Source organism: Mchenga conophoros, linkage group LG7 (assembly GCF_057382185.1).
Source record: "Mchenga conophoros isolate Kocher_MC1m ecotype Shallow Benthic linkage group LG7, M_conophoros_male_GT1.1, whole genome shotgun sequence".
Classification (NCBI taxonomy): domain Eukaryota; kingdom Metazoa; phylum Chordata; class Actinopteri; order Cichliformes; family Cichlidae; genus Mchenga; species Mchenga conophoros.
The window spans coordinates 63,342,342-63,361,556 of NC_140532.1; the positions used below are offsets into that span (position 1 = coordinate 63,342,342).

Genomic DNA, 19,215 nt, shown 5'->3' on the forward strand with positions numbered 1-19,215 from the left:
AGTGATTTTTCTTTCATTCCATTTCTTAATGTTAACGTAGAAAAATCTGTTTGCAGTTGTGTGGATGATGCTGTTTTCACTCTGTTCATCCACTGTAGTCATCACAGCAAATCCTCACTAATCATCTGTGTTTATAGCAAACAAACTGGAAAAGAAAAAACAGCAACACTTCCTGAGCAGCAGAGGATTTTTCTGGAAACGTTTCTGTGCGGTCTCTTACCTTTAGCTTGGACTGAAATTCCCTGGATTTTCTTCGGGCCAATACTTGGATGTGACTGGATACCTGGGGGAGAGGAGACGAGAGGAGAGGACGAAGTGAAGGAGGGGTTGAAGGGTAGGAAGGAGAGGAGGAAGAACCAAACAGTGAGTTGCCATGGTTATGAAAGGACTGTTGCTACACTGGAAGGGTGCACACACACACGCACACACAGACACACACCTACCTCCCCTGACAACAGTGAATAGACCCATCTATGCACATCTTTTGAGCAAGCAAAATGACACCTGGGAACACGGGCCAAGAGCTCAGATACTAAGATTACACTTCACTGACATGCAATAATTAAAAATAAATAAAAATCCAGACACCCAGTTAGTGTTTCTCAACAGACGGGTGGTATAATCTATCATTCTCCTGTATTTATATCATTGCTCAACTTGTAACAGTAGCGCAGCTGCTAGGCAGTTAGTCGGACAATACGTTCCTGGTTTCCTTTCTAGTAGCACAGAGAAGATGTCACATTTGGTTGTTGTGACAACAAACACAACACTTTCCAACACAGTTTATTTGACTGGACGACCGTTATGTTAAAATGAAATGAAACTGCAGAATAAACACATTATATATGGCACACAATATGACATAATACACATATACTCCAATTAAAATCCATCAATGGAACATAACCATAGTCAACAATATGAGGTCCAAAATGCACGTGTATATAATATAAAAGGATGGTTGGTCGTCAGTAAAACTACAGTTATACAGTGGGGCAAAAAAGTATTTAGTCAGCCACCGATTGTGCAAGTTCCCCCACCTAAAATGATGACAGAGGTCAGTAATTTGCACCAGAGGTACACTTCAACTGTGAGAGACAGAATGTGAAAAAAAAATCCATGAATCCACATGGTAGGATTTGTAAAGAATTTATTCGTAAATCAGGGTGGAAAATAAGTATTTGGTCAATAACAAAAACACAACTCAATACTTTGTAACATAACCTTTGTTGGCAATAACAGAGGTCAAACGTCTACTATAGGTCTTTACCAGGTTTGCACACACAGTAGCTGGTATTTTGGCCCATTCCTCCATGCAGATCTTCTCGAGAGCAGTGATGTTTTGGGGCTGTCGCAGAGCAACACGCACTTTCAACTCCCGCCACAGATTTTCTATGGGGTTGAGGTCTGGAGACTGGCTAGGCCACTCCAGGACTTTCAAATGCTTCTTACGGAGCCACTCCTTTGTTGCCCGGGCGGTGTGTTTTGGATCATTGTCATGTTGGAAGACCCAGCCTCGTTTCATCTTCAAAGTTCTCACTGATGGAAGGAGGTTTTGGCTCAAAATCTCACGATACATGGCCCCATTCATTCTGTCCTTAACACGGATCAGTCGTCCTGTCCCCTTGGCAGAAAAACAGCCCCATAGCATGATGTTTCCACCCCTATGCTTCACAGTAGGTATGGTGTTCTTGGGATGCAACCCAGTATTCTTCTTCCTCCAAACACGACGAGTTGAGTTTATACCAAAAAGTTCTACTTTGGTTTCATCTGACCACATGACATTCTCCCAATCCTCTGCTGTATCATCCATGTGCTCTCTGGCAAACTTCAGACGGGCCTGGACATGCACTGGCTTCAGCAGCGGAACACGTCTGGCACTGCGGGATTTGATTCCCTGCCGTTGTAGTGTGTTACTGATGGTGACCTTTGTTACTTTGGTCCCAGCTCTCTGCAGGTCATTCACCAGGTCCCCCCGTGTGGTTCTGGGATCTTTGCTCACCGTTCTCATGATCATTTTGACCCCACGGGATGAGATCTTGTGTGGAGCCCCAGATCGAGGGAGATTATCAGTGGTCTTGTATGTCTTCCATTTTCTGATGATTGCTCCCACAGTTGATTTTTTCACACCAAGCTGCTTGCCTATTGTAGATTCACTCTTCCCAGTCTGGTGCAGGTCTACAATACTTTTCCTGGTGTCCTTCGAAAGCTCTTTGGTCTTGGCCATGGCGGAGTTTGGAGTCTGACTGTTTGAGGCTGTGGACAGGTGTCTTTTATACAGATGATGAGTTCAAACAGGTGCCATTCATACAGGTAACGAGTGGGGGACAGAAAAGCTTCTTACAGAAGACGTTACAGGTCTGTGAGAGCCAGAGATTTTCCTTGTTTGAGGTGACCAAATACTTATTTTCCACCCTGATTTACGAATAAATTCTTTACAAATCCTACCATGTGGATTCATGGATTTTTTTTTCACATTCTGTCTCTCACAGTTGAAGTGTACCTCTGGTGCAAATTACTGACCTCTGTCATCATTTTAAGTGGGGGAACTTGCACAATCGGTGGCTGACTAAATACTTTTTTGCCCCACTGTAGTTACATCAGAGGTTAGCTTGCGCATGTTGGCTTACAGCTCCAGCTGCACTATCACACTTACCGGAGCTTTACTAAGCACACGCATCTTTACCTCGAGGTAACAATGATACAAGTAAAATCAGGATCAGTAACCAGCGTGGCCAGTGTTGGGAAGGTTACTTTTAAAATGTATTCCACTACAGATTACAGAGTACATGCCCCAAAATGTATTTTATAACGTATTCCGTTACGTTACCCAATGAGATTAACGTATTCTGAATACTTTGGATTACTTAATATATTATCATGCTTCTTACAACTACATGAATGTGATTTATTACTATTACTGAAGGTTATTCGCCATACCAACACCAACTAGATGTTTAAATCTTAATATAAATGAGTAACAGTAGGTGGACATTAGGTAAGGCTGCACTTTTTGCAGCGATCTCGTATAGAAAACTATTCCTCCCCAACACTGAGTATAGCTGACTGTAGCTGCACCTGAATGGGCTTTTTTTGCACTGCTGAATCAACAGCTAATCGGGGAAACAATATTCTTTAAATCTCTGTGCTTTTTTCCGACAGTTGGAGATCTTTTTTTTTTTCCAAGCTACTCTTTGTATAATGGGATACGTGGCGATCCATACTGTAGGCGGCATGACTAGATTTAAAGCGCACTCCCATTATTACCTGTTTCCTTGTTCGCGTCTTCCCCGTTCGGAGTTTGATGTATCTGGCTATCAGCTCGTTTCGACCTGGAGGCACAAGACACAGAACATAGTAATGAAACATTATGCATGCCCACATGCATGTTAAACCCCATTTGACCGGTCTTTCGTTTACGTGGACAATCGCACGCAGAAATCATATGACCCTGACAAACAACTTAGTGGCTGATTTAGAGCTGTTGACCCAGCGGCCTGGTTGACGTGCAGTTTCACATAGAAACGCTGTAATCACCGATACCCCTGTTGAGCCGTCCACACATACACACATGCACATAAAATCACACACGCCACGGCCCTGAATACACATGACCCAACAATACAGGCATTCATGCGGACCGGCCGTCCCCTGATTAAAGGAGCCAGCAGGCCAGCTGTACCCGTGTTTACGCGTGCACACATACACGCACACATAAAGACACACACACACGCACGCACGCTTACGATGCTGAATAATTCAACCCATTCAATGGGGAGCACAGCAGACTCAGCATGACCTGGCTAGTATAGATTAGCCAGGGAGAGGGAGGCAGTGAGAAACAAAGCAGAAAAACACAACTTTTACATCCAGAGAAACTGCGAAGGGGAGGGGAGGGGTCGTTTGCACATATTAACTTAGGCCTGCTCCGCCTGGCTATATTACAGCTTTACAGTCCTTAGGAATTAAGGACGACAGACCATTTTACAGATTTCAGGAAATTATGTAATTTGACTGTAATTTTATTTGCTAACAAGCAAATGCGGTTCAGTTTGGTTTGGTTTGGTTTCGCTCCCGATCTGTTCTCTGTTGCAACCAAGTGGAAAACCAAAGTCGGGCCAGCTGGCCAACTGATGGTCAAGATCAGCACAAAGCCAAACCTCTACACACTACCCAAATGGCTTGCAACAATAGCCCTAACTAACTAGCAGATGGTGTGTGTGCATGCGTGTGTGTGTCTGTGTGTGTGTGTACCTTCTGAGCAGTCCCACTCTCACTGAGATATGGAGCTTAGACTGATAAAATCTACAGCTCACCATGCAGGTGTTTTCCTTCGAGCAGTCAAAAGCTGTGACTGACGACAGCACGCAGACGCACACACACACACACAGTACACATAGATGTATACGCAAACATGAGTGCGTGCTGTGAACGCGTGCACAGAAACACACACACACTGAGTAGTCCTGGCTGTGGAGGCTGACATCTGACTCCAGAGGGGCCAGCTGGTCTTTCTAGGAGGCTTAACGGTGAATTATCATCCTTCACTAACCCTGCGGCACACATCCCTCACTCTCACCCTCCCTCTCTTTCAAAAACTCTCCAGCACACACACACACACGCACACACAAACACACTTTCTTCCCTCCCTTCATTCGGCCATCCATCCATCCTGTGTTCTGGCTGTTCCTTTTCCCCCCTCCTCTGTCCCTCTTGTAGTGAATGGGCTTCCCGTCTGCTCCCTCCCTCCCTCTTCCACTCTCTGTCTCCATCTCTCTCTACTCGCCCAGTGAAAGACTTCAAGGCCAAAGTCAGATGGTCATTAACCATGACGAACAGAAGCAACCCCCGTGCTCCCCCCAGCTCCCTATCTCTAGGCTGAGGCCACCGCGTGCAAGCCGATATTAATGGAGACGACAAACTGGGAAGAAAGAAAAGTAATGAAATTACATGTTTGTTATGTGATTCTGAACCATTTAGAGCTGATTTGAGAACACGAAAAAAGTTCCAGAAAACACAGGAAACAAGAGCCGGGTTGGTGACGTAATGCTACGACGACACAGGGTTACAATACAAAAGTGAATACGAGGTGGTACGAGGCAGAACGAGTGAGAAGGAGAAGCTAAATCAGACGCTTCCTGCAGTTTGTGTGGTTAGAAATGCGCCTTTTCTTTCCTGTCCGCTAGCCGCAGTACATTACTGTTACGCCGTCGCTCTCTTAGTGGGGTGATTAAGAGCTTCAGCTGCTTCATAGAATAGCTCAAAACCCCTTTCAGAATAAGGTCAAGGCCTCGCTGACCGCGCTCGCTAACAAGGCTGGAGTTGAGTGGTGTGTATTGTTGTGTACCCTGGACAGACCTCAGAGACCACAGGGGCCAAACACTGGCCTAGAGCCTGGATTCGCAGCAGCTTTGTGGGAGTTTCTGTTCGTTACATCCAAAAAGCAGTTTTTAAAGTGCTAAACCTTTAGGATTTGCATTTGCACTCATTTGAGGCTCTTCCCTTTGTCCTCCAAGGCACAATCCCTGAAATCCTGGTTGGTGCAGACTGAAGTTAATCTTTCATTTATTACAAACAAGCTGCCAGTTCTTTTAAAGAGTAACCAAATCCTGTTAATCTTTTACTGCCAGGTGATGCCACCTGCAGAGATTTGGTAACATCGACTTACTCTAATGTTGGACGACCGTAATATGTAGCGCATCACGGTATCCGACTTGTTTCAAAGGAACCAAGAAGTGTTGACTGAGTGTTCCCAGCACCGTGTAAATATTGTTTTTCAAAGTGCTGATAATAGTATGATATTTGTTGCCGGTGTCAGGGAACGGAATAATGTGATGATTAAAACATGCAACAAGAAGAAGCTGTGAGGATAGAACCAGTAAAAGACTTAAACCCTCAACTCTGACAACAAATAAAGCCTTTAATATTCATTTTCTCCTTTCATTCTGAAACCACTCCAAAATTTCAGTATTAATACCAGTTTATTCCAATTTAGTTACAGTGCACACTGAAATTAAACGTGGACTAAAAATGTTTTTTCCGTATTACAGTGGTCTAAGATGACTCGTTATTTGTGGGGGAATGATCGCAGGACTCGGCGGTTCCTCTTTGCTTTGTTTTTGCGTCTCTTTCTTTTCCTTCGGTCTCATAAATCCTGTTACTCGCAGCAGCACACGTCAGCTTTGACGGCTGAAGTCACGGACTAGCTGGAGAGCATTTAGCAGCTTAAAAAAAACAGATATTTCCTTTTAAAAGCGTTTGTGGAGACAGCTAAAAGGAGAGCGAAGGCTACCAGATTTCCATTTGCCAAACAGGGCTTAAATAAATGCTAATGCAGACGCGTGCTCACGCACATGTTCACCATAAGGTGATAAGATCTGGGTGTTGTGCTTAAAGCTTGTCAGCACTGCTGATCACATAGTGAAAACCACACTAATCTGACCAGACACTGGCTTAAGAGTAAATTTGTTTTCTACTGAATTATCCTTTAAAAAGAAATTTCTTTACTTTTATGTGATTTATTAGAAATAAAGACAAATGTAGCTGAAAAAAGCGGCGATTTGAGGAACTTTTCTCTTAATAACGTCACATAAAGTAGGCGGCAGTGAGCCTGAAATTTAGTGAGTCTTATGATTTGTATTTTATTATTACTGGAAAACAAACTTGGGTAGGTTACAGCCCCTAAGAAGGTAAAAAACAATATAGATACATCGGCGGGGTACAGTAACGCACACACAGGAAGAAACATTTAAAAAATACAGTCACGCATCGGGCACGTGAGGATTCAATTCCTCGCCATCTAAAGGATTTCGAAATGAACAGACAAAGGCAGAAGGGTAGCTAGCCCTTTGTCTTAGGGGAAGATGAAGAGTATCTTCAAAATGAGTCATATAAGTCGAGTAACTGGTTTCGCTGAAGTTGATTTTGCAACGTTGTTGGTATGTCGACTGGAAAGAACCAAAACCATTCAGCCCCAATGAAGGATGCAACCTCCAGTTTAAGACGATTACATTTTTACAATGAAGAAAATGTAGGTGTGTATGACACCATGTGACTGGAAAACTTTTGCCAACATGTGTCACAGTCTATACTTCTTCCACTGTTATTCTCGATAAGTAAAGCCCCCTGTGACATAGCTGGTTTGAGCATGCTCGCCGCTGAAGAGACAGATGCCGTTCTGTGTATTAGTCAGTAGATCTATAGGATATGTAGGAGACAAAGACACTGGTCATTATATTGTACTTTTGATGCATCTTTCCCAAGGATAATAGAGCCATTATTCGCCTTTTCATTCCCTGTTATATGCACCCACATTATGATGTTTCTAAGCTTCTCATCCACTAAGTTTATCCCGGCACTTTTTGTACCCGTTTCTTCTTCTTTTACGTTTCACTCCATTTTCCTCCACCCTGTGGGGGGTGTTTCTAGAACCGCAGTAGTCCCCTGCCTATCAGGTATTACTCGTTTCTCCTCTGTACTGTAAGACAACTTACCAGCCACTCAGTGTGCCTTAATGTAATGTCAAAGAAAGCGAATCTACCCTTAAAGATGCTTAAGTTTGCCTTTAATAACTAAGCTTGTATTTTGCTTCTGTGCAAGCAGGAAAAAAAGCAGAAAAATCATTAAAAAACAAAACAAACTCAACAAAGCCTCAAGAGCCCGATTACACACCAGGCATGAAATAAAATAAGAGCCTATTCAATCCTGCAAGCTCCATTAGCTAAAAATTACAATAAACGAGATACTGTTTTATAATTCCGCTTTGCACAGATGTTGTAGGCAATGATTAAAACCCCTGGTCTCTGTGGCCAAATGCTGCTCATCCCTTCTTGCCATTTCGCCTTTCCTGCTCTGCCTCTGAAAACAGACACCATCTAACTCGATTAGGTCACCATGATAAACGTGTCAACAACCTGCACACAGAGTCAACAAGGTAAACAACCGAACATGCCACCAAGGCAGAGAACAGAATGAGTCTGATTGATCGGCAACTGATCGGGAACACAAAGGAGGTCGATCGCGAGGTTTAGCATCAACGCGACAGGAGAGCGCTGCTGCTTCCAATCTGTGCATGTCCGTAGCGTTTAGGGTTTTTTGGGTACACCTCTCTCTGTTTCTGCTCTATTCAGAGAACAGCAGCAGTGCATCCATGAATGACCAGGGGATGTGAAAGAACATTTAGCTCATTTCTGTTGAAAGCTGGCTGGCTTTTTTTGCATCACAACTCAGCCAAATAATGCAGCGAGATTATTTTTGTTCCATAGCCCTCCATAACAACACACGTGGCCGGATCTACACATCAGAAAATGTATTAATTTTATTTTCACCTTTATTTTGGACAGCACAGTAGAACAGCAGAGAGAGAGCAAGGGGAACAACACACAGGAAATGGCCCAGGGCGGACTCGAACCCAGAAGCCTTTTAGCAAATAAGTCACCTGCTCAACCACTGAGTTATACCAGCACACAGAACATTAGTACTGTTGGTTTAAGACATCTAATTATAGTAGATCATGTTCCTCATAGATTATCATAGCATTAATGTTACATAAGTTTGCTTTACAGGCTTAGAAACTCTTCTTATTGTGTCTCTGGGGTTCAAAGAAAAGGACAGCTGAAGCAAAACAACAACATGAAGCTAAAAAAAGAAGACGATTCGCTAAAATTGCAAAAATTCCGAAGGAAACTGTGACGTTGGGACAATTCACAAGTTTTTAAAAGTATAACTTTAAGGTGCTTTAAAGAGTCCTGACCTTAACCTAACCAAACACCCTAGAGACGCACTGGTACACAGACTGTAAGCCAGATCACCCATGAACAGGACCTGACCTCACTAATGGGACAAACAAATATGGCCGCCCTCTTTCGGGGCTCATATTTAGCGTTCTAGTCTGTGTGGGACCTTTAACCTAGATGATAGAGGAAATAACTATCTCATATTTAGGATACTTATTTTGATTTTCTCTCGATTCCCAAAACTCAAGAAGTATTCACTAGAGAGCGATACGACGAAAGAGAGGAAAAAAGAAAAACAACAGGGTGAAAGGGAGGGGGGGACGCAGCTGGTGGCAGCCAGAGAACCATCTGTTCATCACTCTATTAGTTCACACACACACACACATATAAGTACTCTCTCTTAGTCCCACGCTCACACACACTGCGCACCTATAGCCTGCTTCTATTTCCTCTCTTTTACGGCTCTTTCCTCCCCCTGCATCTCTGACACTTTGCCCTGCGCGACAAGCCTCCGCCACAGCCGTCTATGTCGTTATTCGCACCGTCTGACACAACAGCGAACATTTCAACAGCTCGGCCAGTCGCTCGGTGCGTTTATATCACATTCTACCACATATACCGTGTGAATTAGTGACGAACTATCAAATTTATTCACACTTATTAAATATGGCCCACGGTTGTAGAACAACACAAAGAAGTGACCTCTGCTTGTTTGCGCCTTCGTGAAGAAACCAAAACAAAGCACACGGGGTGCATCGCACTTTCACAACAGCTCCTGTAATTCGCAGTCCAAAGCAATAGGAACATTTATTAAGCGAGGAGTAAAACTGTTTTTCATTGTTTATCTACACTGATATGAGAAAAAGACCTTTTTCAGTTTTTCAAGTGTCAGTAACTTGTACTGATTTATACCCAGCCCTGATTTCCCATCACTCACCGTACATCTTCCCTTCATCCGACAGTATAATCTTCCTCCTTCCACAGGGCGGATAGATGGCCAGGGCCTCCTGGAAGCTCTGCTCGATGTCCGGGCTCCAAACTCCCTCGGGATCCCCATCCATGGTCTTGTCCCCTCCAGAATCACTCAGTCTGTCCATGTCCTCCCCTGGACTCTCACTGCCACTCCAGCTACTGCGCTCCATACTGGCAGCTAACGGTAACTAGCTGATGTGTAGTCAGTGCAAATGCCTTGATGCCAAGTTGATAAAGTAATTAAAAGTCTAGTGATAAACTGAAGCTAAAATGAACTATAATGGTAATAATTAACTCCCAGTAACAACGGCCAGCTGTGGCCAACTAGAAACTGACGGTAGCTCCAAATGGTAACTACCAGTAATAAAAATTTAAGGACTAGTGAACTGTAGAAAAGTGAGTGAGCCGCTCCAAAATCCAACCTCAGAGCTCTACAAGAAAAGAGGAATAACAAAGAAAAGTATCGTATTAGTCATTAATATTCAAACTTGATTCTTCCCATATATGCAAATTAAATTTTACTGCAGCAACACAAGCTCACGTATAAGACAAGACAAAGTGGCACGCTATTGAAAAACCTTTTAATATTGAAACTGCGAATAATTTTACTGTTTGGTACAGTAGGGGTCTGCTTATAACCACTGACTGTAAACGACGGATGCAGCTTTAGGGTCTGGAAACTGAAGCCAACACTGACCAGCAGGGGCCGATTCCTCTGGTTCCAAAAAGACTCCCGATTGTATAGAAGTCTCTGGAAAAACGTCCCTCTGATCCCTTATTCTGTGAAAGCGATCAGGAGAGTGTTCACTGCGATCAAACTCTTGAATAAAACATTGAGTTCTGTTCCACAGACAGATGCGCCTCTCGCTTGTCATGTCCGATTCCAAAGCACCAAGACGGCGACAGCAAAAACAAAATCAGCTCGAGGCTTCATAAGGGTGCCTCGCTTTTCCAGCGAGCAGTCTTACTGTGGCTGTGCCTATGTTTTATCAAAAAACTAACACAAAAAAGAGCAAGAAAAGGACAAAAGAAACTAGAGTCAAAGTTTTGATACAATTACACCCCCAAGCCCAGAGGAAAGGATCAACTGATCACCCAGCGACTTGCATCCAATGAGCTTCTCGGTCATGTTCAGGAGACAAATACGGATTTCACTGCTAAATTTTGCTTTTCAGCTTGCATTGTGCAGGTGTGATCACCACATCCCAGAATTTCATTTCAGAAAATGGGACAAACATAATGGAGGGGTGCCATTCTTCTCTCTCTGCAGCCTGCTTTGTGATTCACACTGATATTAAGTCAGATTTTTTTTTTTTAAACCAGGAAAATATTTTTTAATGTAGCTTTAAGTTCCGATCAACATGTAGCAAGCCTGTATTCCAGCTGCAAGAGGTAAAGTATTGCTTCCTTTCATGAAGGAAATTGCCTATTTTGTTAAAACCGTTGTGGTACATCAAATCCATGCACGTAAGGAGTGCAAGCGTGTGAGGGGCAGGCTACTACTACACACAGCGACAGACTCAGGGAGGGGAAAAAAGACAAACTGAAGGGGCTTGCCAGCTGCCTACAATTCTTCTAAAATCCCCCATGGTAAACAGCAGGGTTGGCGCAGTACACACCACACTCAAACACCACCACCATATGCACACACACACACACACACACACACACGCACACACACGCACGCACACACAATTACTGTGCCAGCCCCTTGGGCGAACACATGTCATTTTGTCTGGTCTTCTACTGTTCACACTTCCCATGCACTGTCCCCTTGCCACAGCCCGAACAAGCCTGCAGTGTGAAGTAGATATGTGTGTGTGTGTGTGTGTGTCTATACTTAACACAATTATATTTGACAATAAGCACACATGCAACTGAAGCATGTAAAACAGCAGGCAACATTTTGGACACATTTTAACCCCGTCTGCACACCAGCGTTCAGCTTGAGGCTTTTTAACACCTGGAGGAAAACGCTGCGAATCCACAAGAAAACATCCGCTGGCAGAGAATTACAGACATGTGTAATGAAAGGGATCTGCTGGTTTTACTAGAGTTTGTCCCCAGGTTCTCTCTTCATGCTCATTCTGTTCACCCTCGTTTCCGTTTCCTCTCCAACTTCCCATCGTGGCTTTCTTCCCCGCTTCTTCCCGCCCATCCCTCTCCAGCAGTTTTCCCCATTCAAACAAAGATTCATTCATCCAGCAGCCCGCACCAATGAGCAGCAGCAGCTGGATTTCTTACAAGTTTCGGTGTCTCTGGGAGACTTTTCGTGCTGAAGTCAGAATACAGACGCTGTGATCGTCTAGTTTCACGTTACAGTCATTTCACTGATACGTCAATGGCAACATTCTTTAAATAAGTCAGTTCTTGTTAATTTGTTGTCAACCTTCAACCTTTACGCTTAAATATGTTGCTTCTATATGGTAGCTAACAGAAGGTGATAGCACAATATTACACTAGACTCATTTTTGTTTGTAAAGTGCTTTTTAAAGCCCATCAGAGTCAGTCACTGACATTGGCAGCCTATTAAAATCAAGGTCTAAAGCATCACTGAGCAATATTTTATAATAAATAGAAGATAAAATGACTAGTTTTGATTTCTACTACTGATTAAGGTCAATTCCAGCTGCATCTCACAGCTGTTTAGAGACAATGAACCCACAGCACAGCACAAAACCAGCATGAACTTTGTTGACTTTTCTTACTTTTCGTCATAATTTTCATCAGTGACTCTTTGTTTCCTCACAAAAACAACATAATAGCCAAGTTAAAAAACTATGATGACTTTTTGTCGATAAATAAAAACGAGATGGAAATATTCTGGAGAGACGAGATCCAATCAGAACTGATTACGCTACAAAATGTCAACGATTTGAAGGAAGAGAAGAGAGTAAACATGTGGACACATTCTGCATTTAAAGTCAAGGGAAGTAAGACATTTTATAAACTCTCACCATTAAAAACATTTTGTATTTTAATCAATTGAAAGACTTCAAATTTTTAAACTTCATAAGTTTAGACAACTTAAATTTGACTGAAACTAAAGAGCATTTTAGTCAAAAGACTACAAAAACGCAAATCAAAATGTACTGTCAAAATGAACACAGCGGAAATATACAGTCCGAAAAATACTTCTTAGAAGAGTAACCAGTGGACGTGCATTTTAAATTTTAATGCTACATTTTCAGCTAAAATTACTTTATCTTTAAAACTAAAGAACTAATAAAAACATGTATAAATCAACTGACCTTTGAGGAGCTGTTAGCATTTTCCATCCATCTTGCTCATCTTACCCAATTCAGGACAAGACGAGAGGATTTTCTTAACAAGAATTCTGTTCTGTGCAGGATTTAAGTAATGAAGCACATTTGGCTGAGTCTCTTATATGGATTCATTTAGTAGATTTTATAAGTTTAAAAAGCGTTATTTGTGCCATTGCAAAGAAAAAGGAAACACAAAATTAAAGACAAAAGACAAAATTAACTTTCTTATTTAAGATGAAACCTGGATTCTCTTATTTGTGTTCTTTTATAGTTCTTACAAGAAAGGACCGTAAAGGGGCTTAGAAAAAGGAAGAGACAAGCAGCAACGTGGTGACCAGAGATTGTGGAATCTCAGTGAAGTTTAGCACAGTCGAAATAACCATTAGCGATGCAAAATGAGTATCAGGTGAAATTTACAAACACCAACAGGAGGTGAAGACAACAGCTGATGTATGACACGGCGCCTTAGTGGGTCGCCTAAGCACTCATACACTCAACAAAAATACTATAATAATAATAATAATAATAATAATAAACGCAACACCTTTGTTACTGCTCCCATTCCCCATGGGATGGACGTAGAGACCTAAAATTCATTCCAGATACACAATATAACCATCCCTCCCAAACAGCGGTCACAAATCAGTCCAAATGTGTGGTAGTGGGCACATCTGCTATATTGAGATAATCCATCCCACCTCACAGGTGTGCCACATCAGGATGCTGATCTGACATCATGAGTAGTGCACAGGTGTACCTCAGACTGCCCACAACAAAAGGCCACCCTGGAATGTGCAGTTTTTTGCGCTATTGGGGGTCTGGGGACCCAGAACCGGTCAGTATCTGGTGTGACCACCATTTGCCTCATGCAGTGCAATACATCGTCGCATGGAGTCTATCAGATTGTCAATTGTGGCCTGTGGAATGTTGGTCCACTCCACTTCAATGGCTGTGCGAGGTTGTTGGATATTCGTGGGAACTGGTACACGCTGTCGTATACGCCGGTCAAGCACATCCCGAACATGCTCAATGGGTGACATGTCCGGTGAGTATGCTGGCCATGCAAGAACTGGGACATTCTCAGCTGCCATCTGCCCTGAACAATGTGAACCATGATTCATCCGTGAAGCGCACACCTCTCCAACGTGCCAGACGCCATCGAATGTGAGCATTTTCCCACACAAGTCTGTTACGGCGACGAGCTGGAGTCAGGTCAAGACCCCGATGACGACGACGGGCATGCAGTTGAGCGTCCCTGAGACGGTTTCTGACAGTTTGTGCAGAAATTGTTTGGTTGCGCAAACCAATTGTTCCAGCAGCTGTCTGGGTGGCTGGTCTCAGACGATCTTGGAGGTGAACCTGCTGGATGTGGAGGTCCTGGGCTGGTGTGGTTACACGAGGTCTGCGGTTGTGAGGCCGGTTGGATGTGCTGCCATATTCTCTGAAACGCCTGTGGAGACGGCTTATGGTTGAGAAATGAACATTCAATGCACGGGCGACAGATCTGGTTGACATTCCTGCTGTCAGCATGCCAATTGCACGCTCCCTCATTGCTTGTGGCATCTGTGGCATTTTGCTGTGAGACAAAACTGCACATTCCAGGGTGGCCTTTTGTTGTGGGCAGTCTGAGGTACACCTGTGCACTACTCATGATGTCAGATCAGCATCCTGATGTGGCACACCTGTGAGGTGGGATGGATTATCTCAATATAGCAGATGTGCCCACTACCACACATTTGGACTGATTTGTGACCGCTGTTTGGGAGGGATGGTTATATTGTGTATCTGGAATGAATTTTAGGTCTCTACGTCCATCCCATGGGGAATGGGAGCAGTAACAAAGGTGTTGCGTTTATATTTTTGTTGAGTGTACGTCCACTAGTGAACCGACCGTGAGCTATGGGGTGTTCACGTGTCTGCCTTTAGTCACACACATAGAAAACTGAACTTTCTGAGATTTGCGGCATGAACAGAGACCTGAAGGACTCCACAGGTGAACTGTTAGCAGAGGATTAACTTCCAATGGTCAAACTGAAATATCTTCTTTACAAAAATAAATAATCAGAAGACCGACCCATTGCTTAGGACAGGAGATCAAAAATAAAATAAAATAAAGGTGCTTCAGAGCTGTCAGTAATCAAATATCATTACAATCTCTAAGCAGCGTATTCAAACTGTTTCGCCCCATTCTGACACCCTAATAAAATGTATCAGCGTCTGCTACCTCCGTGTAGTCACTGAGCTCTTTGTTCCCCATAACCTTGGTTAAAAAGGAAAGTTTAAATAATATTTCAGCATAAAAGCATTCCTGCATTCAAAGATTCACCCAGGAAAAAAAAGACTGGAGATGAAGCTCTCAAACCAGTAGGTTTAAGACGTGTTACAGAAATGTGGAATTTCTTCTTCATCTGAAAATATTTCTGCATTTTTCTGGAGAGCTCTTCAGAAAACATTTGACCTCTTTAAAGACCCTATGCTGAAGTGATGACAATAGACCACCTACGCTTAAATTCAAAGGCGTTTTAATTCTCACAGCTACATTTATAACCTCTATTGCATCTAAACACTCAACACTACCACTTTTATCACTGTGCAACAGGCTTTAAATACCAAGCTCAGCCTGAATAAATACTTGCTATATTTCACTTCTCTGCACATGAGGTCTGTGAACCTCATTCTTGGGGTTCATAGTGTAAATACCCATTCAAGTAAAAATGTACTTAAATTATTGCTAAAAGCTTGTACTCGTCAGCATTACAGGAAGACAGACTGTGGTTCCGATCTCACACGAATTACTCCATTACGGTACACTCATCAGCATAAAGAAACCATGCAAATGTTCTAATGAGAGGAATTTTTGCATAAGGCAAAAAAACCCCAAACTGACAAGATCACGTTTGCATAAACTGGAGCTTCATCCACCAGCTGTTAACTGGTTAAAATGGCATAAAGGCTGAAACGATATGAGATTCTCCAAATTTTTCCATCTTCGCGAGTCCTCGCAAGCCGTTTTTGTACACGGGGCTCAACTGTAGTTTAACAAACCACAATCATAAACAAATGCTTCAGATCATGAGCCACTCCAAGCCTTTTCTAGACTTGTGTCCTCCTGCCATCTTGGTTTCACTGAATCTAATCTGGCCTTCCAGTTCAGGAGACACGTTTGCACTTTGTGATGAATCCTCAGTTTGTGAAGTTTCCTCTTTTTGGTAAACCTGGGTGATGATATGATGTCCTGGATGGATGCATGTTTTACTTTGGTTGATGTTGGGGGGGGGGGAAAAACACTAGTGTGCACTTCAACCACATCATGAGATTGCATCATCTACTGTGGTGGAATACATGAGAAAATTATGCAAAGTATATCCCGGTGTGTAGGGATTACGTGGTATTAAACACGAATACGTAATAGCCGCCAGGTAGAACAACAAAGCTAACATTATACTGCCAACATGCCCAACAGATGCAGCACTGTTCATATCATTTGCAGAATGAAGCAACTGTGTCAAAGTCAGTAAAAATAACTTTATATTTATTTACCGAGATGTGAGATTTACATGATTTTGCACCAGAGAGATCTGCAAATCAGAAAGTCTATTTTCAAAGTTCGGTGTGGGCTTTATGGGTAAGAAGGAGAAGAATGTGCTGTAGGTCAGTAAGTAGACCAAGAATAGCCTCTAAATAAGAATATAAGAAATGTGAGTCTACAGAAGGACAAAGCCAGCCATTAAAAGCCAAACATAGACCGTGCAGTGGTGAATAAGGCCTGTGAGATTTGTAAGTTCCATGTAAGACGGCACAGTGTGTAAGTAACAATGGCACACCCCAACTTTAAGTCTTTTAAAAGTAAAATTCTAAGTATTTGTATTTAGAGGATAATTTAATCTCTACATGAAAGGTTCTCTGGGTTTGGTTCTCGGCTGCAAACTGACCTCGAACTTGGTGTAAAGCTCCGTGAAGAACTTCTGGTTTCATCACTGTGCATCCATTATCTCGGACTAAAATATAAACTTGCTCAGAAATTGCAGAAAGGGAAAAAAATCTTTTTCACTGTAAAAACTTTGTTATATTTGTCACAATAAATAACCCATTTGAGATTCTTAATCTTCCTAAATACAGCCACTGTATCTCAGGGAATCCAGTAGTTTGATATTAACATTGATGTTTGTGTGGACGAAGGTTTTGATGAAGAGGAGAGGTTAAAGAATAAGAACTACAGTTAGGCTCATGTGAGCCATGAAAGGGGCCCAGTAGCAGATGGACGCTGGAGAGAGACATTAGTCACACAACAATCAACTCTGACTACTGGGCGACTCTTCTGCACCCCGGGCACCCCCCCCTCCCTGCGTGTCTCTCTGTCACCAGGCAGGCCCGGGCCACTCGAGCCAGGACAGCAGGCTTCATAGTGTCAGTGCCAGCCCTCAGGAGAACACACACGGGGCATACAGCCACAATCCTGCAGCTGCCTCGGACTCTCATGTTTTCCCCGTGTGTCGCCTTTCTTCCACTTTCACTTGATTCTCACAGCTCTTCCACAGGCCTGCTACATGCGTGTGTTTGCAAATATGCAACGTTTATGGAGGTTATAATGAAGATGGAAGCTTTTACTGGCGTGCGATTGTCTGCATTATCAGAAGAAACCTGTTTGTGTGTGTAATTGTGCTTGTATGTGTGCATCAGCAGGAGGTCGTGTTGCTATACAAGTTGAATGTTTTATCCCAGCCTAGGCAGTTCCTTTCACTCATTCTTCTGTTGGACCACTCAACGGCATCTGTTTCAACTGCTTCCAACATTTGCACACACACACACACACACACACACACACACACACACACACACACACACACACACACACACACACACACACACACACACACACACACACACACCGTTTTTTATAAAAAGAGGATTTTCCCATAATCCTCAAAGCAAACATTGTTCCACTTTATAATGTTTAGCCATGTTTTAATGTTGTAGCCCATATGGCCCAAAGAGAATTATTCACCATCAGGGATGACATTTCTTGTACTCTGCTTATTTTAATATTGCTATTTTACTTCAAGGACCATATGGCACAATATTCATTCTTTACAAGTATGCAAGTGTGACTAAAGCATTCAATATCTAAGCAGACTCGGGGGTGCTTCATTCATCTTCCTATGTTAATAGCCTCCACTACAGAGGTCCCAAGGTAAAAATCATTCAAGTACACCTCATGTTATTCAAGCAGTCAGAATGTATTTAAATGTGTGATTCTGGGCCGAGCTGATGTGCCGTCCGTCCCTGACTTCCACCCTGGTCATCACTATAGGAACAATTCTGAAAAAGAGAAAAATGTAGTTCTATTTTCTCTTACTAATGCATGCACATATCTACTACTCTAGTAAATTAAACCTTTGAATATAAGGACTTTGCAACATCTGAGGTGGGATTTGCTACAACATGGATGTTACAAAGACCGGGGGCTGCAGTACTGAACTTTCCTAGCACTCATCCAACAGATATGCAAATGCCAATGAATATTTCACAATCTGTTCAGACTTTAGGCATTCCTTTACCTGCCTGTCCTCTAATCTGTGTGATGGGGAATTATTGTCCTTGTGTAAAAATCCAGAGCATTGCCTGCTAAAGTAGGCTTCATAGACTGTATATAAAGGATGGATGTTACCATTGATACACCCTTTTATTAGTGGACGCTAACGGTTATATATTGGCTGCTACCATGTGATCAGAAGTGACCATAGTTGAGGGTGCATTAGCATTTTGGTGAACGCACATATCCCAAACAACAGGCTAATGGAGGGGTTGTCCCACATGCCAAGCACTTCTGGTCAACAAAAACAAATAACTCCAGTTCAGTGACATCAGGTCAGGTCGCAGTGGCTACTACTGTTACACGTGAGGAAAATATTTGGAAATGATTCTTCTAAAACTGTTTGTGTGTCAAAGAGGATTTACAAAGTTTTGTAACTGTTTGTGGTCATGTATGTGCTTAGGTCCATTTAAAACATACCCCATGCTCTGTAAAAATAAACATAAATACTATGTAAAGCACTGCTACAAATAGTTAAATATGTAAATGAGTCCAAAGAATGTTTGGGGGGGGGGGGGGGGGGGGGGTCTGCTTGATTGTTTGTTTTTGTTTGTCTCAGAATCAAGTATTTGAAAAATGTAAGTCATTTGGAGATTTCTTATAAATAAAAGTTAACAGATAGGAACATTGCACCACAGCGCTATAAGTC

The 19,215-nt window shown here is 42.7% G+C and overlaps 1 protein-coding gene across 1 annotated transcript in view; it reads right to left on the reverse strand.

Annotated features, from left to right (window-relative positions):
- tead1a (TEA domain family member 1a) overlaps positions 1-19,215 on the reverse strand; it is a 48,754-nt gene that overhangs the window by 18,919 nt on the left and 10,620 nt on the right. Inside the window, exons 2-4 of the mRNA XM_085280706.1 lie at positions 9,673-10,138; positions 3,268-3,332; positions 221-283 (exon numbers count right to left, since the gene is read on the reverse strand). Of these exons, the coding sequence (XP_085136832.1) occupies positions 221-283; positions 3,268-3,332; positions 9,673-9,877 (333 nt within the window). The 5' untranslated portion in view covers positions 9,878-10,138. The remainder of the gene's footprint in view (positions 1-220; positions 284-3,267; positions 3,333-9,672; positions 10,139-19,215) is intronic.